This window comes from Leptopilina heterotoma, unplaced genomic scaffold, assembly GCF_015476425.1.
Source record: "Leptopilina heterotoma isolate Lh14 unplaced genomic scaffold, ASM1547642v1 Lhet_340, whole genome shotgun sequence".
In the NCBI taxonomy this organism is placed as follows: domain Eukaryota; kingdom Metazoa; phylum Arthropoda; class Insecta; order Hymenoptera; family Figitidae; genus Leptopilina; species Leptopilina heterotoma.
In genome coordinates, this window is record NW_025111028.1 from 282,316 (window position 1) to 300,327 (window position 18,012).

The following is an 18,012-nucleotide window of genomic DNA, read 5'->3' on the forward strand; positions in this document are numbered from 1 at the left end:
TGAATAACACAATTATTTTTAAAAATTTTAATAAAAATCTCGTCAACATTTTAATTATTTTTAAAAATACGTAATATAATTTCAATTATAATTTCAAATTATTTTAATGAATAATAAAATTTCGTCAAAATTTAAATTATTTTTATGAATAATGAAATTCTTCTCCGAAATTCAATTATTTTCATAAATAATAAAATTTTTACAGGAATTCAATTCTTTAAAATACAAAAATTTCATTAAATTTTTAAAAAAATATCAATTATTTAAAAAGATTTTTATAAAATTCATGGCAAGAATTCAATTAATCAAAAAAAAAAATTAATAAAAATCTCTTCAAAATTTTAATTATTTTTATAAAAAATAAGATTCTTTTCCTTAATTAAATTATTTTCAAAAATTTTAATAGAATTCTTGGCAAAATTTCAATTATTTTAATAATTGATTTTAATAAATAAAAATCTTCTCCGAATTTCAATTATTTTTATAAATAATGAAATTCTTCTCCGAAATTTAATTATTTTCTAAAATTTTAATAAATTTCGATAGTAAATAAATAAATTTAAAATTTTAAATTATTAATTTAATAATTAAATTAATTATTAATTTTGTATCTCTAGATTTTGAATTTGGTTGCAAATAAATAATAAACTACTAATCTGCCTATCTATTATTGCTTCAACTGAAATAATGCTTTTTACCTGAGAAAAATGAATTAATTATAAAAAAAAAGAAATTAAATTTTTCTAATATCTCATACTTTGTTTGCAGTTTATCTGCACATGTAATGCAAAAGAATAATAACAATAAAAAGTTTAGTAATAATATTTAGTAATATTTTTCACGCATTTTAAATTTCAAAAAATCTTTCTAAAAGTCAAATTACCAATGTTTATAAAGCTTGTGTTGAAAATAACAAAGCATTTTCTATGTTCATAAAATTTTTTTATTATTTAAAAGATAAGTGGAAATGTTTTTTTACTATATTAAATACATATCGTTGTACTAAATTTTATATATACATTGTTATATTGAAAAACAGAAAAAAATTTGGAAAATTTTGGAAAAACAAATTTCTATTTTACTATTGATATTATAGGTATGTCTGATACAAAAAATAATTTTTCCACCAAATAGAAATGTATAAATTATCAAAACAATTCTTTGTAGATTTTTTTAATGATAGATTTTGTAGCAATTTCTTCATACATAACTGTCGGGATGAGTGTTAAAATATTCTTTTTCCATCGTTTTGTACTTTTCAATTTGATTTGCTAAATAAGTTAACCAGTTGGACTTTTCATAAATTGTGGAAGTTTCAAATTTTACATATACATTTCTTATACCGTTTTTAATAAGAAATGCTTTATCACTTACTACCTTAAGATCTACCTTAGGCAGTATTACGTAAATTTCTCCATCAAGTTGAAGTACGTCTTCCAAACTTACCATTGCGATAGAATCCGTAATTAGCAATTTGTTATTCAGCCAATACAACTGGAAATTTATATTTTCATAATCATATGAGTTTTTATTTTCTTTTAATTGGCTGCTACAAATAATGAAACTAGTCGTTTCGAAAACATCTCCTAAATTCATATCATTAATGGAAGTTTCTGTTTTCACATCCCTAAAAAAACAAGATTTTGAAGTGTCATTTAAATCTGAATTTGGATTATAATTTCGTATAGCCAAAGTGTATAAGGCTCTTTTTATTCTCCAAGATGCGGGATTATCGACATCAAGTGTCAAAATATTTTTCAGTAAAATTATAATAGCATAATAATCTTCAAATAACATTAAATCGTTCAAGTTTCTCTCGTTGTAAGATTCAATTAATATTTGGGGATCCAGTGCAGGTGCATTCTGAAAATACCTTCCTCTCAGATAATTAATACGCATTTCTGCTTGTTGTGCACTTAATTCATATGCTTCCAGAGGGGAATTGTATCTCAAAAAATTGTAATATTCATAATTTTTCAATTTTCTAGTTTTGCTCCATTCTGGTGGATTTCCAGTTCTGTTTAAATGTTCAGCAAATCCATACATTTCCACTTCATTCATTATGTATTGACTTAAAATTCCAAATGCTTTCTTTAGATCATAATTAGGAAGATATTTTTTTATCACATTGTTTTTAACGCTATTAATGCATCCAAGTTCGTAAAGTCGTTCAGAAGGTGATATTCTTGTTGATTCTAATTTTCCAATTAATACAATTAATAAAATTGTTATAATATTCCCCAGGACAACAATCGTATTCATTGTTATTGAGCAAAATATTTTTCGTACAAAAATGATCAAATTTGTTAATATCAACTGAAGCAAATTGCTGAATAATTTTTTCAGTTTTCCCAATCGATCCTTCTCTAAAATAATATTTTATAGGTACTTAAAATATAATTTTAAAATAATATTAAACATTTTTTAATTAGAATAAAGTAAGTAAATTTAAAGTGAAACTTCTTTCTAATGTAAATTGAATTATCATTAATTAAGGATTAAAAATAAACTGAATTTACTAATTGAAGTTCACAATGTATCAATTACAATTTCTAAAATGGTCATATATTTTTAGCAATTTTTCGAACTAAAAATAATATTTACATACCTTCTTGAATATCAGTTGAAATATGTATAGTATAGTTTACAGAAGCCTTAAATCTTCAGAGTGCTGTTTTTTCTATTCACATATAGTTTTTGCAAAATATTTTTAAATTGATAAGAAATAATCATTCTTAGAGTCATAAAATATAAAATTTCATCAAACTTTTTTAAAAAATAAAAAAAATATTTCCTATTTTCGTTATCTTTTTTTAATACTCTAAAATAACTGCAAATTCTTCTATAAAAATTTTGTACTTATCATTATACTCATTTTCATAAAGTTTTTTGTTTTTAAAGATAAAAAAATAGAATTTCTACTTACATTTGGTATATAAGGGTTTTTGGGGTCGCTGAATTCGAATTTGACCTTTATTTTTAAAAATTCAAAATGGCGGACGTAATTTTTAAAATTCATTTTGATTTTTCTCAATTTCATTATCGAAGGATAGTTTGGGTCGCTGAATTCTCAAATTTGACTTTCAAAATGAAAAATAAAAAATGTTGAATTCATAATGAGGGACGTAATTTTTTAAATTTATTTCGATTTTTATCAAATTTTGAACTTTATTTTATATCCTTTGCATTAGCTGATGCATACTAATTTTTATAATTTTATAAATCTCTGTTAAAAATTGAAAAATATTGAATCCATATTGAATCCACTTATTTGAATATTTTGCCAAACAGGGAAGGGGTTAATAAAATTTTTCTTTCTTTCAAATTTTGCGCCAATAAAATTCATTAAATTGATAAAGTTCATGAAAATTCTTTCGTTAACGACATGAAACGATGGCGATATCAAATTGTTTCGTTTCAGTTCAAAAATTAATTTGATTTTTTTTTACTTTTAAAAATTATTTTTAAGTATAATCGTATCTTTGAATTCATGCTTTATTGTTATGAAAAATTTAGTTTATTACTTTTAAGTAAAATTTTTTCTTATTTGACTTGGACTTAAAATTTGTTTAGTAATTATATTTTTCATTTTCACTCCGTAAAGTTCGTATTTTTAAATATTTTCACTGGTTCGAGCCCTGAAATTACTACGAAGACCAATAAATCACATTCGAAGAAACTTATTTTCGAAAAATTAGACAAATTGAACGATTTAATTATTATTATCATCAAAGATATGCAAATTAATTATTATCAAATTTTCTCTATCGAATTACATTCGGAGAAGAAGAAACAAATTTCCTGACTGGAATTACATTTTAATTTTCTTTTTATTTCTTTTCTATTACATAGTTTTAAAAAGTAATTCACTAGGTCGTTAACTTTTTTACGGTCGTCCATTTATCGTTAAGTCTATTTCGGTCTCACCCTCGTCCCCCTATATATTCTCACTTTCTTTTTTCCTTTTCTTGACTCGCCATTTATATTACGGTCTTATGAATTTAGAAAATAATATCACTTACGCAAAGATTATTTAAATCTTCGAATTCCAATGACTGCTAATCTTTAATTTATAATTTATATATATCTTCGTCAGAATATAAATTTTATTTCACTTAAATTTTACATTTTGCGAAAAATTTATATATTCATATTCAAACTTTATATAGACACACGAGTCATTCTAAATTTAAATCCCGACCGACTACAACTTTGTTGAAACGGGCAAAAATATTATAACTCTTATTTAGTTTTGTGAAAAAAAAATCAACCAGGAAATAACTCAAGCGATTCATAGAAATCTAATAAAAAAAAGGGAATGACTGAAATAACATTTTTAAAACATTTTTTGGCTCTGCAATTTTTCAACAAAAAGTTTCAAATAGAAAATTGAATAAAGAGGATTTTTATTAATTTGAATAATTATTTTAACTCATTATGTAATGGTGAAAAATTAATTTTGCCTAATTGGGAAATATTTTGTAATTTTAGAATTGGAAATTTAATGTTGAAAGTAAAGTAATTATTAACAGAGCGCACAAATTGTTTATGCAGAATAGATTTTTATTAAATCATATATTAATGTTAATTAGCGTTAGAAGGTAGAATGAACGCATGAGGATGTCGGTTATTATAATCAAGCGAATTGCACCCTGCTAACCCAGTGACCATGTCGTCTTATTCTCTTCGTCTTATCACTTTAAATTGATCGTTGAGTTTCTGCTATCTCACATGGGTGACTGCACCTTAACAATATAGCAAAAATAAATCTCAGAAGTACTAGAAAATCATTCCACTTTCACATACCTTAACACCAAATTCAGTGCTTAATTTTATTTTGTAAATAAATATTCAGGCCTCGCACTCGATGATTAATTTTAAAAAACAAAAAGTAACAAAAAAAAGCAAAAAAGTAGCAAAAAAAAAAAAGAAAAAAGTAGCTTTTATACTGAAAAAATTAGTAAGAAAACAGTTACTATCGAAAATTAATTTTGACGACTAAAAGAAAACTCGTTTTTAACGATTCACAAAATTAACTTAAATTTTATTCTTATTTGTCTGAATTTTTCCTAATTTTCATCGAAAAAGCATTTACTTTTATTCTTATCCTGCTAGTGACTTCAATTCTAATTTTTTGCAAAATTCTATTATTTTCTGAATTTTAATTTCAAATTCTTAAAAAAAAACAGTAAAAAATAAAAATAAATAAATAAATACAATTTAAATGTTTAAAAGTAATTTTTAAGTATAATAAAAAAGTATAACAAATAAAATTCATTAAAGTATAAGATTATTAATTCAATTTTTAAATTGTTTAAAGGGATTTAACTATCTTCGAAAAATTTTAATTATAATTTTCCGATAGACTAATATTTCTTTCATAATTTCTAAATTGAATTACACTCATAGCTGGAACAATTTTTTTTTAAATAGATATTTAAATACTTAAATTAATTTTTCACAAGAATTGAAATAATTTTGAAATGATTTCCATGTCAATTTTTTTTGAATTTTCACTGTTTCTGAAAATTATACAATTCTGTAATATTCTTCAAAATCCGGCATATTTTTGTTGAAAATTTTAAATAAAATTAATTTAAAACTTTAATTATTTTTTAGGAAAATAATAAAATTTAATATTCAATTATTTTCTAGAATTATATCTGAAATTCAATTTTAAATTAATTCTTAATAAGGAAGTTCAACTAAAATTCAATTATTCGAGTACAAAAATAAATAATTTATTGATTAAATACTTTTTAAAATTGAATTTTTCTGAAGAATTTTATCAAAATTTTAAGAAATAATTAAATTCCTGACAAGAATTTCATTATTTATGAAAATTATTAAATTTCAACGAAGAATTTTATTCAAATTTTTGTGAAAAACTGAATTTTCTTGAACAATTATTAAAAAATTAAATTAAATTATTTAAAAATTTTTTAAATAATTGAATTTTCGTGAAAAATTTTATCATTTAAAAAAATAATTGAAATTTTGCCAAGAATTTTATTAAAATTTTTTGAAAATAATTGAATTTTTATGAAAAATTGTATTATTTTGGAAAATAATTGAAATTTTGTCAATAATTTTGTTAAAAATTTTGAAAATAATTGAATTTCGAAGAAGAATTTTGTTCAGAAAAATAATTGAAATTTTTTCAAGAATTTTATTAAAAGTTTTGAAAATAATTGAATTTCGGAGAAGAATTTTATTATTTATAAAGATATTTTAAATTTTGACGAGAAGTTTATTACTTCTAAAGATAATTAAAATTTTGACGACAATTTTTAAAAATTTTTGAAAATAATTGAATTTTTGCAAAGAATTTTATTACTTTTGAAAATAATTGAATTTCTGCAATTATTTGTAATTTCTCTAAAATATTCTCCAAATTATATCGTACAATTTAGGAAATTTTCGTCTTTTCTGAATCAAATTACAGACTTTACGGACTCTTTTAAAAAATAAACGAAGAAGAATATTATTTAATTTTTTAAATAATTGAATTTTCGTAAAAAATTTTATCTTTTGGAAGATAAAATTTTTATGGGGAAATAATTGAAATTTTGCCAAGAACTTTATTAAAGTTTTTTTTTCTATTGTGGAATTTTAGTGAAATTCTCAAAATTACCTTTTAAAGAAAAATTTCTAAATTTCAAGATTTTGCATTAAAATATTTGAGAATTTAATTATTTTCAAAATTGGTAAATAAAATTCGTCAAAATTTGATAAAATTGTAATATTTCAGGAATAAATTTTACTAAATTAAAAGTAGATTTTCTTACTTTTCAGTAAAATTTACAATTAGACATTATAAAATTGACTCTCGAAGTAACAATTTCAAAAAGCATAATTTACAATTTTCAATGTTAATTTTTGTTTAAATAATTGAATTCTTGTGAAAATTTTTATTATTTTAGAAAATAATTGTATTCTGGTAAAGAATTTTCTTAAAATTTTTAAAAGTAAATAATTAAATTTCTGAGAAGCATTTTATTATTAATGAAAATAATTGAATTCTTTCAAAAAATTCTATTCAATTTTTTTAAGCAATTGAATTTTTGTTAAAAATTTTATTATTTGGGAAAATAATTGAATTCCTGCGGTGAATTTCATACAATTTTTTCAAATAATTGACTTTTTTCGAAAAATTTTATGAAAATTGTATTTTAAATAATTCAATTCCTGTGAAAATTTAATTATTTATGAAAATAATTGAATATTAGCAAAAAGTTTTATCAAAATTCTTTTGTAGAATTTTATTTAAATGTTAGATATTAAAAAATCTTATTTTCGAAAAATTTTTGAAGATAATTGAATCGTTTCAAAGAATTTTTGTACAATTTTTGAAAATTCTCTTTTTAGAAAAATAGAAAATAAATTTTTTGAAAAAAAGTTGAAATGAAACTGTTAGCGAATTTAAAGTGGTGCAAATTCCCAAAGAAAAAGGAAAAAGTCGCTTTTAGTGTCACTAATTTAAGAAAAGTATCCAAATAGTAGAAACTTGTAAAACAAGCAGTAAATAATAGATTATAGTACATAAATGAGAGCGAAGTAAAGCCTAATAACTAAATAGCCAAATAAAAAAAACCGAACAAAAAATTAATGCCCCATTTTAAAGAAAATTCTGTATTTTATTTTTGTTTCTAGCATAAATAAAAAGCAGAGTTGCCACAAAGTCAGGAAAATCAGGAAATGTTTATTAAAACTGGAAAACTTATTGATAAAAAAAAATATAAAACTTATTTTTCTTCTACTCGTCCTCGAAAATTACCCCTAATTGACCATTTCAAAATTTTCTGATGATTACAGAGTTTAGTCACAGTCACTTGAATACGGAAGTTCGCTATTTAAGTTTCTTGTTATACTGTTATAAAATAACTTGTATACAAACTGCGATTATGTATAATATAAACACGATTATAACGCACGTGTTAACATTTGATTTTAATGATTACTTTTTGTTTATCTGATTTAGATGCAGTCAATCCTTTATCATAACAGTAGCGGGGACCAAGCTTTCACCGGCAAACTTAAAAGAAAGGAAGTTCATCGTGCTATCACCCTACATCCGGTTAAAAGCCCGCCGCATATGTACAGGGTTCATAATTATATGAGGGTCCGTATTATCTTTTATTTTTCATAATTATATTATTTTATTGAACCGCAAACATAAGCATCAACAATGTATATCGGCGATTAAAACTTAAATGCCAATTTTATGTTCTGACGGGAAAATTTCAAATGCTAATTTATATACGTATACATACAAATTTTTTTAGTCAATTAATTTTCGTGGTTGTGCTTGAAGAATTAATTAAATTTAAATTCTTTAAAATTTGATTGAATTAAACTATTTGTAGATTAAATTTTTCAGAAGTATATTTTACTAATTTTCCAACAAAAATTACAAACGGAAAAAAAACACAAAAATTTACTCTGAAAAATACGATTTTTAATAGCAAAATTTATTATTTTCAATGTTGAATTTTGTAGATAGAATTTTTTGAAAATTTACAAAAAATAATCAATTTTTTGAAGAATTTTAATCAAAAATATTGAAAATTCACGATTTTTCCAATAATTTTAATACTAAATTTCAATAAATCTAAAAAAGTAGATATTCAAAATTTTTAATTTACTTTTTTTGAAGATAATTGAATTTTCGGAAAAATATAATTGAAATTATTGACTATATTTGGATTTTTATATTATTTAGGAATATAATTCTAAGAATGACGTTCTCAAAAAATTTTTCAACAAAATTTCCTGAAGCTCTTCATTAGTTTTCATTTTCAAATTTTGATTTGAAGATTTTTTGTTTTAATTTTTGAAAATTCAATTATTTTCTAAATTAGTAGTAGTTAAAATTCTTCAAAATTTGATTAAATTAAACTGTTTCTGGAATAAATTTTACAGAATTAAAAGTATATTTTACTAATTTTCGAAGAAAATTTACAAACGGATTTTATAAAATTTACTCTGGAAAAAAGGATTTTTAATAGAAAAATTTACTATTTTCAATGTTAAATTTTGTACAAAAATTATTCAAATTTTCTTCGAACATGGTACAATTTGCTATTAAAAATTCTTAATTTTAGATTAAATTTCACTATTTTCGAAGTAAATTTTTCTAATTTTCATGAACAGAATTGTTTTTAAAAAAAGTGAAAATTAAATTTTACTGTAATTCAATTTACTACTTCAAAAATATTCTTATATAATTTTTTTTTAAAAGTATTTAAATTTCATACGAGAATTTTTGAATAATTGAAGGGCTACATAAAATAAGGGGACGAACGCGTGGTTGAAAGGGATAATATCAGTCAGGTAGCAGCGAGCGGCTCAAGGCTTGTCACTGCTACCCGACTGGTACTATCCCTTCCAAGCCTCGCGTTCGTCCCCTTATTTTATGTAGCCCTTCAATTTACAAAAAATAATCAATTTTTTAAAGAATTTTATTCAAAAATATTGAAGATTCACGATTTTTTCAAAATTTTAATAATAAATTTCAATAAATCTAAAAAAGGAGATATTTAAAAATTTTAATTTACTTTTTTTTGAAGATAATTGAATTTTAAAAATTTACCATAAAAAAGTTCAAAGAATTAGTTTTTTTTTAAATATTGTAAGGTAATTATTTTCAAAAACTAATTAAATTTCATAACAGAATTTTTGGACAATTTAAAAAAAATATTTTGCAGAATTTTAATCAAAAATATTGAAAATTCACGATTTTTACAATATTTTAATAATAAATTTCAATAAATCTAAAAAAAGTGGATATTTAAACAATATTTCAACAAAATTTCCTGTAGCTCTTCATTAATTTTCATTTTAATATTTTTATTTTAAGAATTTTCATTTAAATTTTTGAAAATTCAATTATTTTCTAAATTGGTATAATTAGAATTCTTCAAAATTTGATTAAATCAAACTGTTTCTTGAATAAATTTTATAAAATCAAAAGTACAGAAAATAATTAATTTTTTTGAAGAATTTAAATAAAAAATATTGAAAATTCACGATTTTTCCAAAATTTCAGTAATAAATTTAAATAAATCAAAAAAGGAGATGTTTAAAACTTTTTATTTTCTTATTTTGAAGATAATTGAATTTTAAAAAGTTATGATAGAAAAGTTGATAGAATTAGTTTTTTGAAAAGATTGTAATGTAATTAATATTTTTAAAAACTAATTAAATTTCATAAAAGAATTTTTAAACAAATTTTTAGAAAATTTGTTATTATTTTTTGTAGATTTTGAATTTTCGGAAAAATGCAATTGAAATTATTAAATATACTTCAATTTTTTTATTATTTCGGAAAATAATACTAAGAAGTATACCTTTTCAAAAAATATGTCAACATAATTTTCTGAAGCTCTTCATTAGTTTTCATTTTCAAATTTTTTATTTTGAATTCAATTATTTTCTAAATTGCGGTTATTAAAATTCTTTCAAATTTGATTAAATTAAACTGTATATTTTACTATTTTTCAAACAAAATTTACAAACGTATTTTATAAATTTAACTCTTGAAAAACTGATTTTTAATTAAAAGCAAAATTTACAATTTTCAATGTTAATTTTTTTATAAAAATTATTGAAATTTTCCTCGAACATAGTACAATTTTCTATAAAAAATTCTTATTTTAGTGTAAATTTTATCATTTCTCAAGTAAATTTTTCTAATTTTTAAATTTAAATTTAAATTTAAAAAAAAAATTGTCTTCGAAAATAGCAAAAGTTATTCTAGATCATTAAAAATTCTCACGTTTTCAATATCAGAAAAATTATTTCGTAAAACTGTCAATCTATTAATTTTGATTTAAAATAATTGTGCTAAAACTGACATTTTATTCTGAATCACCCGTATAATCGACGAGTTCTGTATAAATATTTTACACATTCTACAATTCACTTGCTGTGAAATTTTAATTGATGCATTTGAATATTTAGAAGTATATAATTTTATGAGTAGGAAGAGACAAAAACCTACGTGAAAAGTAGTATAATATATGTCATTAAGAATTTTTCCTTTCTTGATTGATAAAGATTAAAAATTTGCATAACTAGCTTGTGTAATATTAAAATTTCATTGCAGCAATATTAAATTGTATATATGCATTTTTTTATTTTTAGGGTTTGAAAATTCAAGATCTTCAGCAAAAGAGAATTCTCCTGCACAGGGATATCCATTCAATGGTCTCTAGCCTAGGAATAAATGTAGATAATTTGAAAAATTACACCTTAGCGAAAGGTGTAAATTTATTTCCAGAAAAATTCAATTCTGAGTATTATTTAGAAAATACCAATGTTCTCGGTAAGTTGAAAGTTTCTTTTATTTAGAATTGCCACAAAAATTCGTTTTCAATTTTCCCTACGATTTCCTAATCGAATTTTGTAATTTTTCTTGCAAAATTTTCTTCTAAAAAATTAAATATAGTTAAAAGCAAAATTAGTTACTGTGACAAACTTTCTCGATTATTTTCAAAAATTTCAGTAAAATTCTTTTAAAGAATTCAATTATTTTTCAAAGAATTTCAATTATTTATCTTATCTCTTATTCAGAATCTTACATTAAATTAATTTTCAATGACAATCGAATGCACTTTGTCATTGTACGAGCAATTGCATTTACCGTTTAATTCACTAGTGATTTACACAGCCTTGAAGTGTGCAGACGGCTTTTTCCTAAATAAGAGTCATTTGCAATTCAATTAGACTAATGATTTCAGGAACGAATACGTTTTACTCCACTGTCATTATTAATAGACCCACTTAGTAACAATTGTCTCGCACGCGAATTTTATTCAATATACAGATCAAATGCATGATTACTTTCCATATTCAAATTGTGTGATTGATAAGAAAAGTAATAGGTAATTTTAAACACAATAATAGTAATTTAAAAAAAGGTAATAGACATTTTTAAAAAATATTAATAATTTTAGAACAGTAATAGTAATTTAAAAAAAGAAATAGTAATTCAAAAAAAAAGAAATTTAAAAAAAATTAATAGTCACTTAAAAAAAGTATTTTCTCTAGTATTCGCATAAAATGATGATTGTATGAAAGCGCAACGTAATCGACTACATGACAAATCGATAATAATTAATTTCGGTCCTCCGCTCATTATTCAGACATTATACTTCAACACCTGTTACCTGAACCGGTTTATTGCTAAAGTAAAAAAAATACACAACACATTGGTAATTATGAATATATGCAGATTTCCTGGAGGGTATTAAACCCAACAAGAAGTATTCGTATTGATGAGTCAGGCTCATTTATTTCAATTATATATTTTAAGAGCTGAGGAAAAGAAATTCTTGCGTGTCGCGAATTGCAAAAAGTGTGATAAATTTTTCAAATGCTGTTTTTTTTATTTTTTATTTAATTTGACAAAAATGAATATTATCAAATGCTGTTCTTTATGTTGAGTCAATTATTTCTAATTGGACAAAATTAGATTCAAAAAAAACTTTTTAATTTAAATATTTAACGTTGATAATACTTAAATATTATTATTATTATTATTACTTAAAATAATAAATATTTTTTTATACTTTAATAACATTTAAATATTTTTTAACTAGTATACGAAAATTTAAAAAAATAATTGTATTCCTGAAAAAAATTTTATTATTTATGAAAATACTTAAATTCCTCGTAAAAAATTTTATTATTTGGAAAATTAATTGAATTCTTGTGAAGCATTTTATTAAAATATTTAAAAGTAGGTAATTGAATTCCGGAGACGCATTTTATTATAATTATGAAAATAATTGAATTCTTGCGAAAAATTTCATTCAAATTTTGATAAATAATTGAATTTGTTCGTGAAAAAATTTATTATTTGGGAAAATAATTGAATTCTTACAGAGAATTTAATAAAAAAATTTTAAAATAATTAATTTTTTTCGAAAAATTTCATGAAAATTGTATTATAAATAATAATTGAATTCCTGTGAAAATTTAATTATTTATGAAAATAGTTGAATGTTTGCAAAGAATTTTATTTAATTTTTTTTTTAATAATCAAATTCTCTTAAAAAATGTTATTGTTTGTGAAAATAATTGAATTCTGATATAACGCTTTTAATATTTAATTATTTTTCAAAATTTCAATTCATATTCTATTTTGAATCAATTGTTATTAGATTTCAACGATAATTGAAATATTTAAAAATAAAAATTTTTGAATTGTTTTTCAAATTCTTAGTTACAATTCTTCAAAAAATTTAAAAATATTTATAAATAATTTTTTGAAGTAAGAAAATTAAATTTTTTCAAACATAAAATTTATTTCAATGAAATTGAACAAAATTTTTAATTGTTTCAATTTTTAAAATTATTTTCGTGAATTCAATTGAATTACAATTTTTCGAAAAACTCATTTCTTTTAGAATTTCTACATTAAATTATTCAAAATTTCAATTAATTTTTTTTTTTCAATCATTTTTGTTGAATAAATATTTAAATATTTACATTGTCAATTATTTTTCCACAGGAACTAAAATTTTCAATAATTTTAATTTAAAACCTTTTGAAATTTAATTATTTCTAAAAATTATAACTGCGATTCTTGTAATATTTCGTTATTACCTAAAATAAATTAATATTCTACAAAATTAATTTTAATAAAAATTCGCTAATTCTTCAAACATACGATTATATTTAAAAATAATTTTTAAAAACAAGAAAAATAAAATTCTTTGCAATATAAAATTTATTTCAATTGAATTTGACAAAATTTCCAATTATATCAGTTTTTAAAATTATTTTGCGGAAAATCAACTTTTACAAAAAAATTTTGTTTACGATTTTTTAAAAATCTCATTTTTCAGAGTTTCAAAATAATTTTTTTCAAATCTCATTAATTTTCATTTAATAAATATTAATACTTATTGTTATTTATTTCTCCACCAGGAATTAAAATTTCAAAATACTGACAATGCAAAACTTTTTGAATTTTAATTTTTTCTAAAAATTAGAATTTCAATTCCTCCAATTCTTAAAATGTTTTCTAAAATTCTGTTTTAAATCATATCTTATCAAAAATTTGTACGAGAGTTCAATTATTTAAATATACAAAAAGAAATTAAATGGAATTAAATTCAAAATACTTTCAATGTAAAACTTTTTGAAATTTTATTACTTCCAAAAATTAGAGTTGCAATTTCTTGAATTCCTCAAAAATTTTCTGAAATTTTAACTGAAATTCTGTTTGGAATCATTTCTTATCAAACATTTGTACAAGAATTCAATTATTTAAATATAAAAAGAAATGGGTTGTTTCTAAAAATTGCAACTGTAACTCTATACTAATGGAATTTTTTTAATTTGCAAAATTTTCTTTCTCAAATTAAAAAAATCCATTAGTTAAATCCTATTCAAGATTTTAAATAATTTGATGTTTTTTTTAATAAAATTTTCTTATTTTACTGTCCTGTGAAAATTCTGTTAAATCTCGATTATTAGTATATAAATTTCTAATTTGACAAAATTAGTTTCAAAAAATATTTTTTAACTCAAATATCTAATGTTAATAATATTTAAATATTTTTTAATTATATTCTAAGCAAAGAGAAAATCTCGCAAAGACAAGTGGACTAAAAAAAAAATGATTTTTCCAGGAGTACCGCCCAGTCTGCGGTCATTTAAACCACGTTCGAGTGAAGAAGTAATTCCATGGAATTTCATCTCGCGGTCAGAATACAGTTTGGATGATTCAAATCCCCGGAGAAGAATACACAGCGATGTGAAGGAGGGATTAGAAGATATCACCAGGGAAGTGATGGCCTCAATAAATTCATGTTCTCGTCAACGTGGACGAATTGTCGAGGAGCGAACTGCTCTCTACGGCTACCAAAGAGTTGACTTCTTCGGAGCGGACACTATTCTTGATCTCCTGCTCGTCTATCGGAAATATCGCGGCAGAAAAGTCACTCTTCCAGTTCGAAGACACGTATATCTTCATCAGCACTTTACCGGTAATTTTCATCAATTAAAAATGTGACACTCATTAAATTCTTACTTTCAACTTTCAATTTTTATTACCAAGCAAGATTCTTTTTACAAAAATCAAGAAAAAAGATAAAAAAAAAAATTCTATTCATTTGCTTTTGTTACAGAACTTGTTAATTTCGGTAAACTGTACATAATTTCAAGAACGTTAACTTTTCCAGTCAATTTTTTCTAGTTAAGTTACCTTTGTATAGATAATTAAAATCTATTTCTTCTTCTTTTTCTCTTTCCAGGTTTAGAAATCCGAGAAGTCATTGATGGAACGGAAGTCAATTCAAAAGCAAAAAGTAGTTCAAAGTCCTTAAAAAATCTTTTCCCAGACATTTTTCTAGGATTGAGTTTTAGTTCGAGAAAAAATTCTGATCCAGTTCAGAGTAAAATTATCAATTTTATTCTTCCACTATCGGGACGTTATGAAATATTCGAGAGATTTTTACGTAATTACGAGGAAGTTTGCATTAAACAGGGCGAAAGAACGAGATTGTTTGTAATTTTATTTCCACATAAGAAAGAAGATTCGTTCAATAAAACGATAAATCTCGTTAGTCAATTGAAGAATAGATATCCAAGGGGAGAAATTAATGTGATAGAAAATTGGGGAAATTTTTCAAGGGCAAAAGCACTTGAAATTGGTGTCAGTACAATGAGAAATGAAGATCTAATGTTCTTTGTCGATGTCGATATTGTTTTTACTCGTTCTGCTTTAATTAGAATTAGACTGAATACTGTTATTAATCTCAGGATATACTTTCCGGTTGTCTTCAGTCAATACGATCCGAATATTATCTATGGAGAAAAGAGGGAAAAGACCGAATTCATGATCAATGATAAAAGTGGATATTGGAGGCAATTTGGATTTGGTATTGTCACTCTATACAAGGCTGATTACAGGTGAAATATTTTTTTGATATTCAATTCATAAGCGAAAAGATTCAATAAGAAAAAAAAATCAATAAGAAAAAAATTCATAAGCAAAAAGATTCAATAAGAAAAAAATTCATTAAGAAAAAAGATTCAATAAGAAAAGAAATTCAATAAGAAAAAAGATTAAAGAAGAAAGAAAATCGAGATTTAAAATCAGGGTTGCCACGCTTTTGCTCATTTCAAATTCCCTGACTTTTCTAGATTTTCCAGGTTAAAAAACGGAATTTTTCCAAGTTTTTAAAACTACATTTATATTTAACAAAATTTTTAGTTCTAACCTTTTTGAAATTAAACAACTTATAAAAAATTGTTATAAAACATAAAGAAATTGATCACTCCGAGTCTTCGACTCGGAGCAATCGATTTCTTCATGTTTTATATATAATAATTAAAAATGACCGACTGATAAAATCATTATTTTATATTATAAGATTATTGTTACTGTAACTTATTCAAAATTACTTTAATTATTTTAATTCAATTATTGTTTTCCGGAATTTTTAACTAAAATTCTTCTTTAAATTAATTATTCATTCATTATTAATAATTTCTGAAAAATTTCTTTCAACATTTTCAAATCCTTTTGTTTACAATTCAATTTTACGAAAATTCATCGATTATTTGAAAATTCTTCAATCAAATATATATTAGAAAATAAAAACTATAAAAATTTTTTTAAAAAAATCCGCAATTAAACTTTCTCAAAAAAATTAATTACACAGAATTGTAAGTTAAAATTATGAAAAATTCAGATTTTCAAAGATTTTGATTTGAAAACTTTTCAAAATTCTACTAGAATTCAATTATTCCATTTTTCTTAAAATTAAATTCGCATAAAGAATTTTATTAATAAATTTTTAAATAATTGAATTCTTTTGAGGAATTTTAATAAAATTGTTAAGAATAATTACACTTTTCGAGGAATTTGATTAAAATTATATTAAGAATAATTGAAATTCTGCAATGATTTTTATTATTTATGAAAATAATTGAATTCCTAAAAAGAATTTTATTATTTACGAAAATAGTTGAATCCCTGTAAAAATTTTATTATTTATGAAAATAATTGAATGATTGCGAAGAAATTTATAAAAAAAATTGTAAATAATTGAATTTCTGTTAAATTTTTATTATTTTATGAAAATAATTGAATTATTACCGACAAATTTAAAAAAAAAAATTTGTGAATAGGTAATTGAATTCCTCTGAAAATGATTAAAATTTTATTAAGAAATTTATAAAAATTTTTGAAAATAATTGGATTTTGTAGAAGAATTTTATTATTTTTGAAAATAATTGAAATTTTGACAAGAATTTTATTAATTTTTTAAATAATTAAGTTTCTGTGAAAATTTTATTACTTTTGAATATAATTGAAAGATTGCGAAGGAATTTATAAAAAAATTGTAAATAATTGAATTTCTGTTAAATTTTTATTATTTTTTGAAAATAATTGAATTATTACCGACAAATTTAAAAAAAAAAATGTGAATAATTTAATTCCTGTGAAAATGATTAAAATTTTATTAAGAAATTTATAGAAATTTTTGAAAATAATTGAATTTTGTAGAAAAAGTATGAAAAATTCAAACATTCAAAGATTATAATTTGAGACCTGCTTTTCAAAACTCAATTATTATCTAAAGTTTTAACTGAAATTCATATTTGAATCAATTATTATTAGAAAATTCTACGACAAATCAATTATTTAAATACAAACAAAAATAATTTATTGAAGAATTGAATGTTTTTTAAAATTGAACTCTCATTTAAAGAATTTTATCAACAAATTTTTAAATAGGTAATTAAAATTCTTTTAACGAATTTCAATAAAATTTTTAAGAATAATTTCATTTTTCGAGAAATTAGATTAAAAATGTATTAAAAATAATTGAATCTCTGTAAAAAACTTGATTGAATTGAGAAAAGTTTTTGAAAATAATTGAAATTTTTTCAAGAATTTTATTAAAATTTTTGAAAATAATTGAATTTTAGAGAAAAATTTTAATATTTATAAAAGTAATTGAAATTTTGAGTATAACTTTTTTTTAAACT

The 18,012-nt window shown here is 21.6% G+C and overlaps 2 protein-coding genes across 5 annotated transcripts in view; one reads left to right on the forward strand and one right to left on the reverse strand.

Annotated features, from left to right (window-relative positions):
* LOC122505105 (chondroitin sulfate synthase 1) overlaps positions 1-18,012 on the forward strand; it is a 32,181-nt gene that overhangs the window by 12,204 nt on the left and 1,965 nt on the right. For all 4 annotated transcript variants that reach the window (XM_043616558.1, XM_043616561.1, XM_043616560.1 and 1 more), the window contains 4 exons: positions 7,982-8,122; positions 11,146-11,326; positions 14,643-14,999; positions 15,267-15,924. In XM_043616558.1, the coding sequence (XP_043472493.1) occupies positions 7,982-8,122; positions 11,146-11,326; positions 14,643-14,999; positions 15,267-15,924 (1,337 nt within the window). The remainder of the gene's footprint in view (positions 1-7,981; positions 8,123-11,145; positions 11,327-14,642; positions 15,000-15,266; positions 15,925-18,012) is intronic.
* Positions 968-2,750, reverse strand: LOC122505108. Its single transcript, XM_043616565.1, has 2 exons — positions 2,609-2,750; positions 968-2,366 (listed from the first exon to the last, which is right to left on the reverse strand). Exon 2 carries the CDS (start codon positions 2,260-2,262, stop codon positions 1,201-1,203), a length of 1,062 nt encoding a protein of 353 aa, XP_043472500.1. The 5' UTR covers positions 2,263-2,366; positions 2,609-2,750; the 3' UTR covers positions 968-1,200.

What these genes read in the sequence shown, in the direction of transcription:
- LOC122505108 (XM_043616565.1), bottom strand. Translation starts at nt 2,262, where the DNA reads ATGAATACGATTGTTGTCCTGGGGAATATTATAACAATTTTATTAATT.